The 22,463-nt window shown below is 38.6% G+C and overlaps 1 protein-coding gene across 2 annotated transcripts in view; it reads left to right on the top strand.

Annotated features, from left to right (window-relative positions):
• The window catches only part of CABCOCO1 (ciliary associated calcium binding coiled-coil 1), a 176,809-nt gene that overhangs the window by 7,450 nt on the left and 146,896 nt on the right, over nt 1-22,463 (top strand). For both annotated transcript variants that reach the window (XM_075534381.1, XM_075534382.1), the window contains exons 2-3: nt 7,997-8,100; nt 19,627-19,796. In XM_075534381.1, coding sequence (XP_075390496.1) covers nt 7,997-8,100; nt 19,627-19,796 — 274 coding nt within the window. The remainder of the gene's footprint in view (nt 1-7,996; nt 8,101-19,626; nt 19,797-22,463) is intronic.

Below are 22,463 nucleotides of genomic sequence, written 5' to 3'. Positions count from 1 at the left end.
TTTCTTTCAGTAATATTTTTGTCTTAGTCTCACTAGGGGGTCTTTATAACAGAGTAGCTTAAAAAACCAACAACAACCAGAAGAAAAGGTGTTTCATGAAGATCTGCTAGCTCAAAGAGCTGATATTTTCACCAGTGTTTTAAGGACGATCAAAGCTAATGAAAACGACCTTGTGAAATAAATTGTAGCAGGAGATGATTTGGATTGATCCAGATAGCCGGATCCAATTAATGCCATAGCTTCCCAGAGGATCTGTTAAGCCAGTTAAAATCAAGGCTGAGTGGTTGGCTCAGAAGGTCATCGCAAGTATTGTTAGGAACTCCAAGGGCTCATCTCTATCGATTTTCTTGATGGACGCAGGATGATCAAGAGGGCTTATTAGGAGAATTTTTTTTAAATGCATTTTTGAGAAAAGGGCCAGGAAATTTCCAGCAAGGAATTTTTCTCCATCACAATATGCCTGCACATTCTTTGAAGGTAGCTAGGGTAGTCCTATAGGTGTCCTGGTGGTATAGTGGTTAAGAATTGGGCTGCAATCCACATGGTTGACAGTTCAAAACCACCTGCAGCTGGGCTTTCTATCCCGTAAACAGTTACCGTCTCAGAAGTCCACGGGTGCTTCTGAATCTGAGTCAACATTGACTCTATGGCAGTTGAGTGGAGAGTTTTAAGGCATGCCCTAATTAGAATTTTATGGGGAAACCTTACAATACCCACCCTATAGTCCTATTTTTGCCCCTGCATACTCCTTTTTGTTCTTCAAACTCAAATATTTTAAAGGCGCTCAAATTGAGTCCCTCAGGATGCCAAACCTGCCACTTTTGCCACTGTGTACACCCAGAGTTCTTCAGGGCAAGGGTTAGATGGAAACAGCCAGCAGAAGTTGTACTTTGCTTAATCAAGGTGGCTGTCATTTTGTAGCATACCCTCCTGAGTAGATATTATTGTTGTGTGCTGCCAGATTGATTCTGTCTCGATGGACTCTATGTGTTAGAGTAGATCTGCTCCACAGCAGATTAGAGTGTATTCTTTATGTGAAGACAGCATCAGCATCAGGTCTTTGCCTGCCCCCCCCCCGAATTGTTAAGGAATTTGAATCTCATTTTATAACTATGTTTTCTTCACATCGGTAACTCAGTAGGGCCAGGGCTCTCAGCACAAAACTTCATTGAATGTCAGAAATGCTGGTGCTCAAATGAAAAAACAATTAATGGGATTTTTTTTAATCAATGTTTGTAATGCAAAAATTCATGATAGAGCAAACTTTTAAATATAGACAGGATCATTAATACTGAATTTTCCTCTTCAATCAGGCTCCAATATGGCTCTCTCCAGTACTGTTCCTTAATTCACTTAATTTCAGGCGACCAGAAAGCCTTTCAGATTCTGGAATTATTTGCCAGTGTATGTTCTCTGTGCCCATGAGGGCTCTCTTTAGTAATATTTTGGGAAATCTGTTAGCATTCTTTTACTGTACATTGATGAAGGTTAGGTTTTACATAAGGCACTACCAGTAATAGATCTAGAGTTGCTCTATAAATGCTTATTATTCTGGAAGAAAGAGATCTGTATAAAGCTACATAACACAATGTGCAGAGTTTAAGTTACATTAGAGAGAAAAATCAGAGAAAAACATTATCTAGCATATAATATCAGGCTTACAATTTTACTGTTCTTGGAATGACTGCTAAAATCCACCAGGTGGTGGAATAAAATGAGTTACAGTGCAGTTTAGCTTTCATATTTTCCTTGTAGGAGATGTAATTTTACAGAGAAAGCTGCAATTACACAGCCACATTTTTATTAGTCTATTCATGAGTTTTCTATTGTATATTTAATTTGTACAAATCAGAATGTGTGTATTGAAAGGCTAAATGTTTTAAACCACCTTATAGCCTTTCTAGTGCAGGGCAGCATATAAACAAAAGAGAGCTCTTGATTAAAGTAGGTCTAAGAATGCGGCTTTAAATAAAAGAAAATAAAAACCCAGAGGTAAACCTTCCTAAAACATGATTATCTTACGCTTGTGGCAGGTTATAGTAGGAAATGAGACATTAATATTAGGTCTCTTAGCTAGAATTAATGTTGTCCAAAGGTTAGGATTATTGTATTTTCCTTCATATAGTTCTTATGTGACCTATATTTCTTCCAATCAGAAAATATTTAAATCAAATAAAATTTATCTGGATATTTAAATAATTAATTTTCCATGTGCTCCTTTATTTATTATTAACAACGATAGCAATCTTATGTATATTAAACCATATCAAAATTATTTTTAACATGAATCTAAATCTAGGTTCAAATGACCGAAGTAACAAAAGTAATCACTAGCCAGACTATCCGAAGATACCAGATTCCTCTCAGTCCTGTTGCTCATCATGCCGGAGTCGTTTACAATGCCACCGCGTGAGGGAAATGAACTCAGATAGTCGGCTACCAACCTGTGTGGGCCTGCCTGCGAACAAAAAGAGAACAAGCCCACTCCCATCAGGTTGATTCCAACTCAGAGGGATGCTATGAATTTTCCAGCCACTGAAATACATTTTATTTCATTTAAAATTTCCCTGGTTGGAAAGGGAACCGATTACAAGGATCTACATGTGACCTCCTCCCTGGGTGATGGACAACAGAAAAGGGAGTGAAGGGAGACGTGGGACAGAGCAAGATATGACAAAATAATAATTTATAAATTATCAAGGGCTCATGAGGGAGGGGGGAGCGGGAAGGGAGGGGAAAAAAGAGGACCTGATACTAAGGGCTTTAGTGGAGAGCAAATACTTTGAAATTGATGAGGGTAAAAAATGTACAGATGTGCTTTACACAATTGATATATGTATGGATTGTGATAAGAGTTATATGAGTCCCTAATAAAATGTTTAAAAATTTTTTTCTCTGGTTTGAAAATAAAGTAGGCCAGAGAAGAATGATATTTTTAAAAATACAGGAATCTTAACCTTTGGACCACAGGGCATCTGAGGCTGTAAATCTTTCACGGAATAGACAGTCTCATCAGGTTGTGGGTCTGGACCACCATCCTGGTGGTGAATGCTCCACCTTGTTTTGCCAGACATCCCACCAGGCTCTGGGATACTTGGGGACCCGTGGAACTCCAAAACGAAGTGTAAGAATGAATGGCTGTCATGGAGGAATTTAAAATCTAGTCAAATTGGTCCATGTACACATTGTCATCAATGTAATCCTGACTCTGAGCAACCCTATAGAATGTTCCCAAGACTGTAAATGTAGCCTCATCTCTCACCTGCAGTTATTGGTGAACTACCGACCTTGAGGCGAGCATCCCAAGGCCTAACCCACAGCCCCAACGGAATCCTTAATGGAATTAACAGGTCATGAATAATTCTACTTCAGGGTTAAAATAATTTTTAAAATGTAACTGTTAGTCTGGGTAAACTAAAGAAACAAATTCATAGACACTCCTATGTGTATAAGAAAGAGCTTTGTATCAAATAGTTATTGTTAATAAGAAAACATACCAGCTCAGTCCATATCAAGTCCATAATTCTGTCATTTGCCCATATGTCCAATACCAGTCTATAAATTCCTCTTCAGGCACACATGGCACATGCAATGATGCTGAATACAGGAAGATCACAGGCCAGTGGGTGGAAAGTCTTGTGAATGCAGTGGTGGTGGAAGCATCTCAGCACTGGCGTGGGTCTCCACACGGCTCTTCCAGCTCCAAGGCTTTGGCTCCTTCAGCGTACCTCCATGTGGCTTGTCAACAGGAATATCAAGCAGGGAGAGAGTGTGTCCCAGCTCCAGGGAGGAAGACAGGAATTCCCAAAATCCTTAGGAGATCATGCCCACACAGAGACATCATTGGCTATGACCTGATTGACAGGCTAGACTCCACCCCTTCCTCAAGTAGACAGTAGATTATGTAACTGTCACAGTAACCAACAACTATTGGAACAAATATACAGCTATAAACTACCCTTTTACAAAATCGTGCATTTGATTCCATTTACATGCATCTGAGTGCCTACTAAGTTCAAGATATTATATTAGCTATGAAAATATTTTTCTCCTTAATGAGTTTAAAATCTAATTGCCTGACCTAGGTTAGGTTAATTTGTTAATGCTATATTAAAAAAGATGGCTAATAAGTAGCATACATTATTTCAAAACTGGATTTTAAAAAATAAATGATAACCTACTATTAAGTTACAAACATTAAGCTAATTACTGTTGTCAATGAGTATTATGTTTGGGGTTTTCCCAGACTGGAAAAGAAAATAAAAATTCGGGATGCAATCTGGTTAACAACCGCAAAGCATTTTCTTGCTGCCCTTATTTAGGGAAGCCTATTCACGTGGAAGGATAAAAAATACTCACCTCTTCTCCCCACAGGCCCATATGTTTTTGTGTTGTTTTCTTTTTTAATTTACATTTTATTTATTTCAAAACCATTTTATTGGGAGCTAATACGGATATCATATCACTCCATAATTTAATCATACCAAACATCCACAGTCAGTTTTAAAATATTCTCTTCTTCCTTGAACTCCTCAGTGTCAGCTCCCTTTCATGCCCCCTCCCTCACTGCACCCCCCAGGGATCACTCTACTCGCTGACTCTACATGTTCAGCAACCCTGGGTTTGATATGCGGGAAAACATACAACAAAACTCCGAGAGGGTTACCCACTGACAAAGTACATCAGATCAACCCCAATATGAAATACAAAATACAAAGAACACAGAACGTGTTGAGGTACAAACTGGCAAGGTTTAATCATTCAAGTTAGGCGTATCCTTCTGATGTCCTATAGTCTTCTCTCCAGTGCTCTATTTGCGACCAGTTTCTGCCCCTCCCTCTGTTGTGGTCAGAGGGAAATCCCCGGAGACGTGTTTCCTGTGTAGCTCTCACAAATGTAGCTTCCACTGTCATCCAGAGACCTCCGTAAACCAGCATAGGCTGTAATACTATTCCCTCCTTCAGTGTTGGGTTTTATCATTTGCCATCTTTTAATCACTGATATTGCTGTGTCCTTTCCATGTGGAGTTAGTTCACATCTCACTTAGATGACTGCTTTTTGGGAAACAAGCCTTTAAGACCTCTGACATTATTTATCTGATAGCTGAGCACTATCTGATTTCCTCACTAAACTTCACCCATAGCTTTGGGCCCCCTTCCTCAGGGCGAGTGTCGAGCAGGGCCATGATGTAAGAACTAATTGTTCTTCAATTGGAGCTGGGATTAAGTGCGGCCCAAACCCATTCCTGGATGTATGCGTTTGGTTTCTTTGTTTTTTATTAATCTTCCTTTGGCTCCCTTCAAAGACCCCCTTGTTAATTTATGGTAGAGAGATCATCACCCTGGAGCATAGAGATCTCCAGTTAATATTGTCATTGATTAGCTCCTGGTGCTAATTTTTTCAATGTTATCAAGACACGGATATTGGGCCAATGTAGGTTAACTCCATTTGACAATACCTGAATTATTCACTTGAACAGAATAAATCCTTTTGTGGCTGGACACTATTTACACAAACAATGGGAGTTGGTGGTCAGGGAAAAATTATAATAATGTTCACTGAGAATGTCAGACACTGTTTCCAGAATAATATATATCATAACACAGCATAAAAGGCATTGATGTAGTAAGTCAATGGTTGTCTGCCTCCTGACAGTTCAATACCCTTGGTATACCTGTCTCCTGCTTCTTCAAACACTGTGATTTCTCAGTCTCATCTTACAGGTGTATTTGAGGTAAGGTCCCCAGTTCAGCTAATGAAGTTTCAACTCGGATCTCTCTGGCGCTTGATCAGGGTCTCCAGGGTGTGTCCAAAAACTAGATCCAGTGTGGCTTATGTGGTGCATATTACCAGGGACCCACTCCCTTTGGAGTCCTTGATCTTCGATTTTGTGCCACTACAGTTTCCTCTGTCGTTTCAGTTTCCCAGTCTACTCTTGCTTCTCTCATCCTAAGCTTAACTCTTTGGGCCCTGGTGATTTCATTCACTGCTGCATTTGAAGTTGACTCCTACACCCACCGATATCTTTACATTTGACCCCAGCATTTCTAAGAACTTCTAACTGTTTCTTCTTTGATATGTGTCTTCCACTTTAAGCCCAACCACTGAAAAGCAATCTGATCATCTTGCTTTCTTAAGAACAACATCATCGCCCAACACTCCTATATTTGTTGCTGTGACCGGATCACAACCTACAGTCTTTATGCAAATTGTGCTCTGATTAAAAAGCACGAGCTGAGGGATGAGTGGGCTCTGGACTGACCTCTGTTCCTGAGTGGTTCACTCAGGAGCAGGACTGGGTCTGTCTTGGGGCTGGGAGTCTTTAGTACTTCCTCTGCCCAGAGTGAATGCCATCTTTGAATTTGCAGAAAGGGGCATACATCTTATTGAAGACCTTGATATAACACTAGGTCTCTCAGCCAGCGATTTCAGACTCTTTGCTCATTCTTCCCTCTTTTAAATGCACTGTCATGGAGTCAACTCAGAGAAATATCTCCAGGCCTTTCTTCCCAGACACATCTGGGTAGACTCAATCCTTTACCTTCAGGTTAACAACTGAAGGCATTAAGCATTTGTACCACCCAGAGACTCCTTTCCCACTTTTAGTTCCTCATCTGTCCATTGTTTCTTCTACAGTGATTGATTCTACATAGTCAGGAACCCAGTCAAAGCAAATGTCTTTGTCCTGATACAATTTAATAACCTATGTATTGAACTCTACTGGTTACTTTTCTCTGTTACTGCCTTGCTTTCACCCTGCTGCCAGGTTCAACTTTCCTAAAGCACAATCTTGAATTTGTCATTGTGCTGCTCAAAAATTTCACCTTTGCCCATGTTATTAAGAACAAACTCCTCAACCTGACAATCTTCAATGAGCCACAGTCTAAAATATTTGCACAGTAGCCCTGAGGGTGTAGTGGTTACCCATTGGGCTGCTAACCTCAAAGTCAGTAGTTCAAAACTACCAGCTGCTCTTTCAGAGAAAGATGAGGCCTTCTACACCATTAAAGAGTTAGACGCTTGGAAATCCACAGAGCTAGCTCTGCCCCATCTCAATAGGTCACTCCGAGTTCTAATCAACTCGATTGTAGTGCGTTTGTTTGATTGGCTGGTTTATAAGTACTTGGTACTTATTAAAATTTAAGATTTTCTATAATATATCCCCAGCCTCCATTTCCCACCTAGGACCCACTAGACATCTGTGCATCTCTGCTGTCTTAGAAAATAAGTTCCAGACCCCAGCTGTCCTGTCTTGCTAACCTTGCTGTTGCCAATTCATCAACCTGGGACATTATCCACCCTGAGTTCTACAAGGGCAACTTAGACTTCTTGTTCTGTCTCTGAACGAGACCTTTCTTTGAGACTAAGTGACATCTTGACTATGGCTTCTTTGTCCCACATATTTTCCTTTCCTTGCTCTTAAATCACCTCTTGAGAGTAGCAAGTATTTCTGATGAGTTTTTGTTGGTGGTGGTGTCTGTTTTCTTTGCCTCCTCTAGTACCTCCAGAGGAGCCCTGGTGGCTCTATCAGGTCAGCAATGGATTGCTAACTGCAAGGTTCGAAGTTCAAGCCCACTAGCTCTCCTCGGAAAATGGATGGAGCTATCCATTCTCATAAGCTTTTACGGCCTCAGAAGCCCTAAATACAGAGCCACTATTGCGTCTAAATCCGCTTTATGGCAGTCTGGGTTTCACATGCATCCAGATCAATGAGAAATATGTAATAATTTAGTAAATATGTAATCAATTTGGTAAATACTTATTGAATTGAAAACCAGCATTACGTATACTCCAAAACCAGACTGACTCACCATTTGACACTTCAGAAGAGAGCTACCACTATAGAAAATGGGAAACGAAAACGGCTTATCTAGAGTTCAATTGTATTTACATTTTTTTCTGTCAGCAAATACACCACAAACAAAAACATCTTCATATCAGTGGGACTAATGCGTTAAATGTGATTGAAATAACTAATGATACTTTTTTCTTATAGGGGGACACTGAATCCAATGAGCATGAGGAAATCCTTTCTCCTGATTTTCTCTCAATTGACCAGATCACTGAATTGCTAACAGAGGACCCAAGTGGAGTTCAACAGTAAGCACTTTAATATTCCAATGTGATACAGAAAGATGTTCATTTTGCATCTATAAATGACCACATCATTTGATCACTATTATGTGCACCAAGCCTTTTTTATTCCTTTCAATATGTTTGCTATTATTTTGTGTACTGAGTCAGTATTGACTTGATGGCAATATGAGGAGGATATCTATATCTATATAACTATATCTATTTATATATCCACAATCTGGAGCACAAAATAGTCTCAAATAAATGGCATTTTGTGTGTGTGTTAAGTTCTACTGTCTTCTTCATAGGAGAAATTTTCAAACCAACTTGCTAATGTCAACTAAGAGTAGCGATTTTCTGTTAAAAATATCCTCGAGTACATGCCATCCTCTTTCCTCTTTCATTCATGAGACTTGCACAAAATCCTAAAGGACCCTCTGCCTCCTAAAATACTAACAATTTAGGTAGACTATTATTTTAGAGATTCCTCAATATTAGTCACCTTAAGTCAGCCAGCCCTACTCATGCAAGCTACTTTACAATTTTTGTAGAACTTAATTTATAGGCAGTAATTCTTATATATTATATAAGTGGTAATACCACACTGATGAACTACCCTGCCATGAGCCAAAAAGGCAAATAGTCCAAGCCAACCGGCGACTCACTGGGAGAAAGATGGGACAGCTGGCTCCAGGGAAGATTACAGCTTTGGAAACCCATTGGGGAAGTTCTGCTTTGCCTGACGGGGTCGAGGTATACCTGCACATCGCACTCTCAAGGACATTTTATCTCTGCAGTGCAACATTTATTTAGAACCCTCCTCAGATATAATTGTACAATTTCCTGAAAGGTGTGTTTAGTGGTCATCTGCTTTCAGATGATCTCCCTCGAAAAAGGAAAGGCTGATTGGCCATAATGTGAGGAGAGTGGGGATGAGGGATGTGCTGGCTGCAATGCCCTGCTGCAGAGTCCTTGGGACATAGGTCGGGTGTTGTGAGCCGTAATGGGCAAATCGAAAATGACTGTCAGTGGTCATCATGTGAGAGTCTTACAAATATTAGGAAACAGGCAATTTTGTACTGAGAAGGGAATATGACAGATGGACAGGCTGAAAGAGCACTCTGAGAGGGGAAGGCATATCAGAACAAGTGCTGACACTGATAGGCACTTCCCAAGGATGCTCGCACCACCAGTGCCGCAAACCTGGCTAGAAATCTGAATCCAGCCTTAGACTGCTTAATACCTACCACTGTCTAAGGGACATTCCATGCCTTAAAGAGTTTTACATATTTTGAACAGCTATTTCATATTTCATAATGATTATACCATCTTTATACAACGGAATGTGCACTGGGAATTCCAATTTTTAATGTGAGAATTAGTTATTAAAATGCATTGGTTGGGCTAACAGCACTGATTATGTCTTTAAATATGTTTCCTCCATTTGCAGGTTATCCCAAATGTCTGATCATTGTCATTCAAAATGACAGTTGGCTAAAAATACTATTAGGCAAAAGAACATAATGCAAAATGACAAAATAGTGTATATAATTTCCTATATAATTTAAACATGACCATATTAAATAAAATATATTATAAACAAACCCATCCTAAGATTTTTCTTACCATGTTTTGAGACCTATTGTGTATCAGACCTGTTTTGACTATATTATTTCTCTGTGGCTGGTAAATATCTGACTCCTAGAAATGTTCTTTATCCTTAGAGGTGAATTTAAATGAAAGTGAAAGAGACACAGGATGATACTGAAATTAGCAATTGAGAAGTGGCCCAGGTTCACAACAGATTGACCTATTAGACTGCTTCATTAATACAGAAATTGCTTGAAATAATCTCAAATTTTAGGACATTAATTTTGGTTCAAAGCCACCAGTGTTGTGTCAGGTGCCCTTTCCTTGCAAAAAATTTTTTTCCGGTACTTAAGGTGACTTTTAGATCAGTAATCCTGAAATAAGTACAACCACCCATTCACTTTCATTTAAAAATAGCTCTATGGCATATGGAGATTATATACCTTTCAAAATGGCAGAATTGTAAGTTAGATCTCTTTTCACCAAGTAACAGAAGTATGCAAAACCATGCTGCCTAAAAAGCTAGAGACTTATTTAAATAAATTATAAGATTTCAGCACATTTCTCTATCACTTAAAATTAAAAATTGCTCTCTATGGAAGCAACCAGACAAATGAATCATTAAAGTATCAGGAAAACCTATTTCTGCAGTACACGTTAAGCAATGTTAAATGTCTGGATACATTCTTCACAATCTACTAACTGATATCAGTCATCCAAATGTTAATATAACCCTGACTTTATTTACAGATCCACCTCAATTTCTCTTTTAAAAAAAGGGTATGGACTAAATTGAAATCAATTGTATAAACAGGGAAATAACACTGAGAACTCTTTTTATAACCTTTCCCTACCTGGGCTTCCACGAGCTGTTCAGTTGTTGCCTTAAGGCTTATTTCTGCACGTCATCATATTCAAGAATAAAATGCACTTCGATTTCAAAGGCATGCAAGAACAATTTATTATTTTTGCTGAAATTCTTGGTGACACAAAGTCGTTATATCACCAGTCACTGTGGAAAAACTCCCAGTAACACTAGCTTTCTCTTCCCTGTATTCTCTCACTCTGCAGTGCAACTATCTCTTCCTTTCTCCTGCTCTGTCTTCTCTTGTCACCAGAGAAAAGATGTTTACAAATTTTCCAGTAACATGTATGGAAAGGTTGCTTTAAAACTGTAGTATATTGCTCTAAATTCCTTCCTGTAGTTCAAATTCAAAGTCCAAACCAAACGCAAATCCCACCGTCTAGTTGATTCTCACTTGTAGCTACCCTATAGGGTTTCTGAGGCTGCAGATCTTCACAGGAGCAGCCAGCCTCACCTTCCTCCCTGAGGGAAGCTGGTGGGAATGGATCACAGCCCAAAATTTATCCCACAGCACCACCAGGGCACTATCAAATGGAAAAAGAAGTTTCCATGGTACTGAGTAAGAGATGAAAGTGGGGAGTGGAGACTATCCAATGCTGGGAAAGTCACAGAGATTTTGCCAAAAGAACTGCCGTCCTTGAAGTATTATTAAAGATGGAGGCAGGTGTGTGTGTGTGTGTGTATGTGTGTGTGTGTGTGTGTAAAATTAAAAAGCAAAGAACACATGCATGTATTTGGGTCAAAATTTTAATTAAAAAGACATAGCTTGCAGAAAGCATATGAAGAGTATACTTAAATGAAAGACATCAAAACAGACAAATTACTAGAAATAGAGAAAAAAAAGTTTCCTAATAGCTGATGATTAAAGAAGGCATAAATTCCGGGTAACAAGGGATTAAAGAAGAGCTGATAAAATATGAAAATAAGAAATTTTTATATTTAAGATAAGAAACTGAAAGAATAAAACCAATATAGTATTTGCACTCCCTCCAACTTAAGTGATTAAGATGAAACTTAAGATGTATACAAAATACACAGATGAAAGCAATTAGAAATGTAGAATACTCGTCATGATCCCCGTGTATAGCAATCAGTTTGTGCACTGCCACTGAAATGAAAGACCATGGTTTGAATCTACTAAGCAGTGCCATGGAAGCGAGGCCTGGGTATCGGCTCTAATAAATATTAGTCAGGACACCACTATGAAACAGCCCTATTCTGGCATGCATGGTGTTGCCATGAGTTGGAAGTCACTTGACAATAAAGGTTTACATTATGAATCTGAAAAAAAAAGAAACTCATAAAATTTAAGTTTTTAATTTGGATTTTATTTTAACAGGCTAAGATTTTACTTATTACCTTATCTTTGGTAAAGTTATTCAATTAACGAGGGTCCAGCCAGGCACCCGATATGTCCTTAGCAACATTAGACAGCAGAAATCATTGAGGGAAAAATTAATCAATCATTGACAAGTTAAGAGTGTGCTGTTTAGTTAAAATGAAAATAAGGCTCATAACATATGTGCAAACTCAGAAAACAGAGCATCCATTTGGCCTTATTGAAAAAATCTACTCAAACCCAGAGATTAATCAATTCACTGGTTAATGTAAAACAAAGAAACTGCAAATGAAAGACTTGAATATGAAAGACCTAGCAGTAAGCCTGGGACTCATTGAAATTAAAATAAAGTCAATATAAGAGAATGGACTAATTATTTAAAGCACATTTATCACAGGCTATCAGAACAGAAACATTTGTTTGAGCTTAATGTTGAAATGCTCTTAGAAGGCAGAAACCATGGACTAATGTTAGCCCAAGATCCTGGACTTGTAGGTCATTGGATGCTGTTAAAATTTCTGTTGCTTTTGAAGTTGCCTGACTTCGACAGCTTGAGTTTATTTTATATTTAATAATACACATTGCTTTTGTGTTACATGTCTTAAGTTCAATAGAACTTTGCATGACTGAATGAATGTTATTTAAATAGTTGCCCTGTGCCTAACTCTCATTGTTGTTGTTGATGATGGTTTTAGTAGTTTTGCTCTATATCTTTCCAGATTAATTTGTATAAGTGAGCCTTTCCATGTATTTTAGCTTTTCAAGAAAAGTTTTCCTTTATAGTCTTTCTCATTACTGTTGCCTAGTTTAATGAAAGTATTATTATTAGAATGATTAAATGTTACATGGTGATTTTTTATAATATATTTATAACATATACATATATTTCATAGGTGTTTGTGTGAACAAGAGATACTCTGAATGGATTTGAGCTTGTATCCTTAGGTATGAGAACATACATGAACAATTAGTTCTTACAATGTGGGTCAACTTGATACTTAACATCATCAGGCCATCACTGAAGACATAGGTTACATAGGTTCTGTGTAGTGGTTCTCAACCTGTGGGTTGTGATCCCCTTTGGGGTCAAATGACCCTTTCACAACCATTGGAAAACATATTTCCTTAGGAACCGAGACACGCTCCACTATCCGTCTCTAGGTGGGTCTGCCCAAATGCAGATAGGCCCACATATGAGTACCTGGTGTGATGACATCATCGGACCAAACCCATCACATAGACCCCATACAAATACCAGTGTATGTGACAGGGTTGGCACCATAATGTACTTATGTGGACCATTCATACATGTATAGAGAACAGTTACTGTGTAGAAAACAGCTGCTGGGTTGGAAGCAGCTACTCTATTAAATGCTACTGTGTTGAAAACAGCAGTATTGGAGGTAAAATGACACTTGATGAATTATAATTACTGGATAAATATATAATTATTACTGTAAAATCACCAACTACTGTATCTATCTATCTATCTATCTATCTATCTATCTATATATATATATATACAGATAGAGCTTTACTGTGGGAATTTAATCTAGATGCTGATCGGTCTTTTTATATTCAACTGCAATTAGTGTGAATACTACCTCCTTGTAATAGTAACAGGTATGTTTAAAAAAAAAACACAGAATGGTAAATCATAGGATATTTTAATGAACTGTATTGACTGAAATATGCCATATATCCTCTTTTGTACTATTGAGGCTATTGCTATATATTATTTTAATTAGAAAATAATCCCTTGATAATAGATCATGTAGAGAAGAATGTTAAGAAAATATAGTGAGGATTTTTAAAAAATCATTTTATTAGGGGCTCATACAACTCTTATCACAATCCATACATACATCAATTGTGTAAAACACATTTGTACATTCATTGCCCTCATCATTCTCAAAACATTTGCTCTCCACCTAAACTCCTGGTATCAGTCTTCATTTTCCCCTCTGTCCATGCTACCCCCTCCCTCATGAATACTTGATTATAAATTATTATTTTGTCATATCTTGCCCTGTCCAATGTCTCCCTTCACCCACTTTCCTGTTATCTGTCCCCCAGGGAGGAGGTTGTATGTAGATCCTTGTAATCGGTTCCCCCTTGTCCCTGGGTTTGTTAACACTACTACCTTTTCCCCACCTCCCCTTCTATGTCTCCTCGGAGCTGTCGGTCCTGTTGTTTTCTCCTCCAGATTGTTCATCCAGCCTATCTCATTTAGACAGACCTGCGGAGATAATAACATGCACCAAAACAATACAGAGCAAAACCAAGCACCAAAATAAAGCAACACCAACAAGCCAATGACAAAAAAACAAACAAACCACAACAACAAGAAAGAAGAGCTTGTAGTGATTTCAGGGACAGTTTGTTGGCTTTAGGAGTGTTTTCCAGTTGAGTCTATCAGGGTGCCAAGCCCTGGCCCCAAAGTCTATTTTTGGTATTCCCTGGGAACTTTGTTGCTCTCTTCTCCTTGCTGTTCTGTTCCAAGCCCTTAGTGTTTTGCCTCGGTGTGGAGTGAGGATTTTGTTACAGTGTGGTTTTACCTCAATAATTACAGCAGGAATTGAGAAACCACAATGTTTTATTTGTTTTGAAGTTCTATCAGCCGAATCTACGAAGCTGAACAAACTAAAGTGACATTTTGATAGCAAGCATCTGAGCTTTGCAGGCAAGGATACCAACTATTTTAGAAGCAAAGCTGATGGACTCTAGAAAGCCAGATTTGATACTGGTGGCAAGTGCCACAAACAAAACGTAGCAGCCCCTGACCCTTCATATTTGGTGGCGCTCAGAATCGCCAGAGGTATGAACCTCACCACCATTGCTGAAAATTTACTGTTGCCAGCAGCCAAAGACGACATTCAAGTTATGATCGGGGACGAATTTGTTACGAAATTGATTGCAATTTCCTTATCTAATGACACTGTCAGCAGAAGAATAGATGGCATGTCTGCTGATTTTCTTGATCAGGTAATCCAGGAAATTAAATCTGCTCCACTTCTAATATTTAGCATCTACAGATGTTGCAAACTGTTTACAGTTACTGGTTTGCATGAGGTATGTTAATGATGGTGACTTTAAAGATCAGTTTCTTTTTTGAAAATCTCTTGAAACAACTACTGCATGTGATGTATTTGACACCATTAGTTCATTTCTGAAAGAGCATAAGATCTCTTGGGGAAAAGTTTGTAGTGTTTGCACAGATGGTGCTCCAGCTATGCTAGGATGTTGATCTGGATTTCAACATTTGGTCACCAAAAGTAATTGAAGCTCACTGTATGATTCATCGACAAAAGAGTTACAAGAAGTAATGAAAAATTTCATAAGTTTGGTCAATTTTCTAAAGGAAAGGACTTTAAACAGTCGACTGATTTTGCAACTATGCAATGAGTTCGATGTGCCGAATAATGCTCTGCTATTTCACACTGAAGTGAGATGGTTGTCAAGAGGAAAAGTTTTAAAAAGTGTATTTGAGCTTCATAATGAACTCTAAACATTTTTTAATCAGAAAGCAAGACCGCATTTTGAAACACTTTTCAGCGATAAAAGTGAACTGCAGAAAATAGCTTACTTGGTTAACATCTTTGCCATTTTGGATGAGTTAAATTTATCACTGCAAGGACCAAATGCAACATGCCTCGATTTGCCCGAAAAGATCCAATAATTCCAAATGAAACTTCTGCTTTGGAAATGAAAAAAATGGATAAAAATAAAATTTACATGTTGCCTACCTTAACTGCTTTCTTTGAGGAACATGACATTGAACCAGACAAAAGGATTCTGATGATAATTTCTGTGAAGGAACACTTGCACATGCTTATAGATGAAATTTCATTGTACTTTCCAAATCTACCTGACACCCCATTTGCACTTGCCAGAAGCCCATTCACAGTCAAAGTTAGAAGATGCTCCTGAGACAGCACAAGAGGAGTTCATTGAACTTAACAGTGGTGCAGCAAGAACTGATTTCTCTGCAATGCCAGTTACAAATTCTGGATCAAGTGTTTGCAGTCCTATCCTGTTTTCTCTGAGACTGTGTTGCATCTTCTTCCATTTCCAAAATCATGTCTTTGTGAAACAGGGTTGTCTAGCCTGTTGATTATCAAGTCTAAATACAGAAGTAGACTTGTGGAAGATGATCTTTACTTTGCTCTTGAAAAGACTGCCCTGAGAATTTCTGACCTGGTGAAAAAGAAGCTATTGCAACCTTCACACTGACATTGGTTTTCTATGCATACTGTCGTAAAATGTAGCAATGTAGTTTACTGTTGTTATATTAAGACTGTTACCCATTCATGCTACACCAGACTTCAAGACAAAAATTCATTTAATTGTAATTAGAAATAAATATTTCACAATATATTATTACATATTGTTTTGTGATTAATCACTATGCTTAAATTATGTTCAATTTGTAACAATGAAAATACATCCTGCATATCAGATATTTACATTATGATTCATAACAGTAGCAACATTATAGTTATGAAGTAGCAACAAAAATAATTTTATGGTTGGGTTCACCACAACATGAGGAACTGTATTAAAGGGCCATGGCATTAGGAAGGTTGAGAACCACTGCTCTATAGCAAAGCCCAGTAGAGGAATCAGGCGATGTCCAACTCTCCCTGAAACAGGCAGATATCTAACAGAGTTGTCAAGTGGTCCATGCAGAAGCAAGTCTATTAACCTAAGTGTGATCAGAAGAGGTAATGGATTAGAGTTTAAATTCTGAGCCCTGGGTCTAAAGCTAAGATTTACAGTAGGAACACGAAACCCATTTCAATTCATCACAAAGATTCAGCCTCAGTTGAGTTATTTCTGACCATTGACTGACACTATATAAGTGTTACTTTTAGCCAAAGTCTGTTTAAAAGTGGATTGCTTCCACTCTGCTGGTAAGCCAAGACAGGGGCAGCTTGCATCTAGGTCTTGCCTGCTTTGACCTTGATGGAAGCTAAGATATTAGGGTCCCCTGGTTATGAGCCATGACCTGACCAAGATGGTCAAAATGCCTCAGAACCAACCCTATAAGCTTTGGGGGACTGCAAGAGTGTATGTATCTCAGTCATGGCCTCTTTCCTGCTTCCATGGTCCCACCTGTGACTAATGAATCAATCTACTAAAAATCATGATTTTGTGACAGTTTCCTTTGTTTTCCATGTTCTGTTTAAGCAACCACATAGCTATCAATCCTTCAGACACCATTCTGCCCTATGTTGATGGTTTCCCTCATTAAGAGGACTTGCTTTTGTCTCCCTCTCATCTCTGTTCTGTTTCATCCTTAAAAGAAAGGATCTGGAGAGCCCAAACCAGCGACAAATGTATGAGGGTTACCAAAAACAAACAAACAAATAGCAGTGGACTGGGTGGAGTGCAGCGTCTCTAGTATGCATTTGTCCCTCTAGGCAAGCATCAAGTACCTCGCTTCGAGTGAGTGCACCCCGTGGCATCACCTGGGAAAGTTCTCTCTGGTCACAGTGATTTTTATTTTTTTTTTGTAAAAGCAGTTTCACTCAAACCTCATTTTTTGTGACGGCCTATGGAAGAGAACAGCATGTGGCTGTGAAATTTTGGTTCCTGCTCAGCAAAAATGACGGAAAAACCGTTGTTATGTTGAACAAAACTTACAAGGGCAGCACTCAAGTGTATGAGCATCTGTCTTGTTTCAAAAAAGGTGAAATGTTGATTGATGACAAACTTTGTTCTATATGTCTATCAACTTCCCGAATGGACGAAAATATAGTATATGTTCAGTTTGTTCCACTAGGTCAGAGTGTTAATCAAGCTTTTCTATTTGGAGGTTCTGAAAAGATTACATAACAGTGTGTGACCAAAAAAAATGGGCCTGATTTGTGGCAGATGGGGGACTGGTTTTGCCACCACAACATTGCACCTACTCATGAAACCAATCTCAGTGCACCAGTTTTTGGCAAAAAACAGCATGCCTGTCTTACACCATGCACTTTACTCTCCTGACCACACTCCATGCAACTTCTTTTTGCTTTCATGAATGAAGAGGGACATCAAAGGACGACAGTAAGCTATTTGAGGACACAGAAGAGATGTGTCAGCTATCCAAACCAAGATGAGTTTTAAAAATGTTTCCAAGAATGGAATAGCAGATTTGTGTAATGCAGAGTACTTTGAAGGTGACAAGGTTGTTTTGTGAAAAAAATGTAAATACATAGCCTTGAAAAAAATTACATTTTGGGGAAGATACCCCCTTGTACATGTATAAATTTCTTTATATATGTCTGCATATATGTATTATACATATCTATATACACACACATATATATATACATATTTATTTATAAATGTATGTAGACTTTGAAAGCATGTTATATCAAGAAAATAGCTCACACAGTTTTGGAAGCAGGAAAATTCAGTCCAGGTCAAGTCTGTGGGTCAGATGTTAAGCTGGAGCCTTTTTCCCTGACTCACATAGTTTCCAGGGCTGATGAATCAGACAACAGGAAGACCACAGGCTAATGGAGGCAGAAGCAAATGAATCCTAGATCAGCAGGCAACATGACAGGTTGCTGATAGCTCAGAGGCTTAGCAGACAATATAGCATTCTGTTGGTTCAGTTCCAGAGAAATGGGAGGTGCTTGAGACAGGTTCAGGATGTAGACCCAGTGAGAATGGAGGCAAACAATCAGAGTCTCTTTTATAGGAGTAGGCCACACTCTCGAAGACACGTCCCTTCAATTGGAAGCCACCTTAACCTTCTCACATCTACTTGGCTGTTCACAATAGATTCCATAATGGAGTGGTTTACATTACTACAGATCACATCATGGGGGAAGCCTTAAGGGCAAAACTTGTGAGGGTCTTGCCCCTTCCAAGTTGACACATAACCTATATAAAATATGAGAGCCCCAGGGTGTACCTGAGAAAATAAAGTAACCTAACTTCCTCCTCTCCCTGTAGATAAAATTGCATCACAAACAAATAAAGGAGTAATCTCTCTATATATACAAAGGTTCTTAGAAGTTATTAGAAAAAGAAAAGGCAACCAAAGAGAAGGATAGTTAAAAGGCGTCAAATCTAACAAGCAAAGAAATGCACACTGTAGTATTTTTCCCCGGTCAGACTGATGGATAGTAAAATTACTAACAGACCCAAACCCTATTTTATGATGTTGAGAGAGAGAAAAGTTGTCATTAACTTTCTAGAAGGAAGTTCAACAATGCATTTTACCAAGTCCAATTTAATCCAGCAACTCCACCCTTAGTGATTTATTGCAGAAAGATCATTCAGAATAAGGAATTGACGAAATAGTTAGCTCCAGTGGTGCCTTGTAAGTTCACCTTTCTACCTCTCACTCTGTTTTTTATTTGAGCATTATTTTTGGATTTGCATATTTTGAGACAATGATGATTAATTTAAAATTAGGACCCCGAATGGCTCCAACTATTAAGTGTTCACTTACTAACAAAAGTTGGAAGCTTGAATGCACCCATTTGCACCACAGAAGGAATGGCGATCTCCTTCAGAAAGGTGGTAGCTGTTGGAAGCCCTGTGGAGCACAGTTCTACGCTGAACCACCGAGGCGTCAGATCACTGTGAATCAGCCTCCACAGCACCTGGTTGGGTTTGAGTTTGTTTGTTTTTTTAATTTAGGTATGAATAGTATAGAATTTTTATTAAAAATATTTGTTTTCAAAACTTTAAAAATATGAACTCCTGAGAATTGAAATTTATTTTAATATTTAGCTTTTCTATTTGATTACAGAAAACTACAAGAGTTTTTGAACTTCAAAGATCTTCAAACTAGTTTAAAGGAAGCTATTCTATTAGATTATTATGCATCTGGATTTGTGTGGGCTCAAGGGTTGGACTTCTCTGTTACTCAGTATTCAAAGTTTATGACTTTGCTAGATATGCTACTTCATAATCTTAAAAGTAAGTACAACTTCTTTCTTTTGCTACAGAAAATTAGTCTATTGCCTAAATGATGTCACTAGACACAGATTTCTAATTTTATTTTAATACCGTCAATGAAAATTATTTCTTTCCTACATATATAGCAAAGATACAGTTCATATCTTTGAGTTGTAAAACCTCAAATTATACCTATCAAGACTAAATTCTCATAATTAATTTAGCAAAGATATTTTAATTCATTTAAGATCCTATCAGTGCCTTCCAATCCCCACCCCTTGCCCCATAAAGCCAGTCAAATAGTTCAGATTTATTCATATATTTTTATTATTTGAACTATTTTCATCTCATCGTGTATGCAATTTGGGTAGCTCATAATGACCAATGGAAGGAGCAACTTTGATCAATGTTGAAAAGAGGGAATATAGCATATTAGCCTTTGTTGCCGATAGATCTGAAAATGTGGTATGTCATGGAAGGGGGGAGTTATACAAGCATGTTAGACTGAACACAACTACTTGAAGGATTGAGTCTCTGGATCTAGAGGATCAGGACCATAGTCTCAGGGAACTCTAAGGTCAATTGGCATAACAAAATTTACAAAGACAATGTTGTATATTCTACTTTAGTAAGCAGGGCTGAGGTCTTGAAATCGCATGAACTCACTACCATCCAGCTGATGAAAACTCATAGCACCCCTGTATGACAGGGTAGAACTACCCCTGAGAGTTTCTGAGACTGTAACTATTTATGGGAGCAGAACGCCTCATCTTTCTCCCTTGAAGCAGCTGGTGGTTTTGAACTGCCAGCCTTATGGTTAGAGCGTTACCCCTACACCACCAAGTAGCCTTGGACAGCTCATGAGCAACCATCTAAAGTGCAACTCTTGGTCTCTCCCTCTTTGGATGAAAGATGAATGATTAATATCGAAAGACTAATGGAAACAATTAGCTGGATGGGCTAATGGACCATGAAAACATCAATCTCCAGGACCCTGAATCCAGGAAAAGTAGATTGTACCTGCTACCAGCTGCTCGGAAAGATATCGCTTTAGAATGTCCTGGATAGAGTGAGGGAGAATATGGGGAAAAAAACTAAAAATCATAAAATAAGAGAGACCAAGTGGTCCATATTTCAGGGGTCCAAATAGTAGGTCTATTAGGGGAACAATAATGCTAGCTATGCACCCCTTAATATACTCCATCTCTCATGATAAAAAGGGCAGCATTTGCCCAAGGAAGGATTAGGGGGAGAAAAGGCAAAAAGACATGCGACATGGGGAAGACATGGGATAAGTGATGGTACATTGAGAAGATTGTAATGAATGAGATGAAATAAAATGTGTAGGAATTGTTGAATGTAAAGCTGATTATCTGTAAACCTTAACCCAGTTCACGGTAAAAAGTTTAAAATAAACAAAATAAATAGCAGCAAGATGAAGATAATATAGAAATGAGGAAGAAAAATATCTAATCAATAGCAAAGTACATTAAACATATGGCCAAGCAAATACAAATGGCTCTTAAACAAATGAGAAAGCTCAACCTTAATGGTAAGGAATATGCTAATTAAAACTCCACAGAAATGTCATTTGTAACATATCAGATGAACAAATCTAAGTTTTGTAATTCTCTGAGTTGTCAAAACTGCAAGAATGTGTCATATATTGCTGATGGAAACAGAAATAGAAAAAGACCCCATGTTTTTGTGTAGAGCCCAATATGCTATGTACCCTTTGACCCAAAATACAATGAAATATTAATTAAAAATAAAAGCAAACCTGTGTCGCATATCAAATATGCAAAGCCACAGTCCCAAGGATCCAGTCCCAAGGATTCCACTTCAGAGAATTTATCCTACTCATACACTTGCATGGGTACAACCAAACATGCAAGCAAACCTATTTGTTGCAGTAACGTTTGTAAGTGCAAAATGCTAGAAACAGCAGTTGGAGTCATCAGCATGGATTCATTTTTTATAGTGTAAAAGTGCTATGCTAACAAATAAGATTAAGGTGCGATGCCTTCTGAGTCTCCACCTTACTAGATGGTATGAGCCAAATCACTTCCCTTTGTTTCCTTGGGGATATGGTGTGCTGAAAGACAAAAGCACACCTCCACCAAAGCCATTCCTCTGCCTCAGAGCCACCTTGGAAGCAGAGAGAGAAATCTCAGGTCATTAAGAAAGAGTATGTGCAAGAGAGGTGGAAGCTAAGAACAGAGGCTCCAGAGGTTGTAGTAGACAACAGGACAGAGGAAAGAGAGGAGCCACGTCAAGACCAGAGACTGAAGCAGAGGAGCAAGACAAAGACCATGAGACTGGGAGACAGCAGTAGGAAGACTTCCTGGCCCAAAGAGGCAGAGACCAAGGCACTACATGGCTGAGAGGCTGAGCATCTGAGAGAGACTTGGCTGCTGGCTGAGGAGAAGTGCTGGTGTGGACCAATAACTGCACCCTCACTGCTTATTGATCTTGACTTGTGGTAAACAGTTAACCCCGATTGTAAGTTTTGCCTGTGAGTTCTCTGTGGCCTTTGAAAAGAATTATTGAACCCAGCAGGCAAGCAGCGTGCTGTGGGAGGAACGGTTGGTGTCAGAATGGGGTAGAAGGAGCATGGAGGGCAGAGGCATGTCGACCTCTGCCTTGTGGCAACTGACCCTGGGTTGGTGTGGGGTTGAATTCTCTTTT

Source organism: Tenrec ecaudatus, chromosome 16, assembly GCF_050624435.1.
Source record: "Tenrec ecaudatus isolate mTenEca1 chromosome 16, mTenEca1.hap1, whole genome shotgun sequence".
NCBI classification, from domain to species: Eukaryota; Metazoa; Chordata; class Mammalia; order Afrosoricida; family Tenrecidae; genus Tenrec; species Tenrec ecaudatus.
Note: the sequence above shows the minus strand (reverse complement) of the source record. Positions and strands in the feature narration are given on the sequence as shown.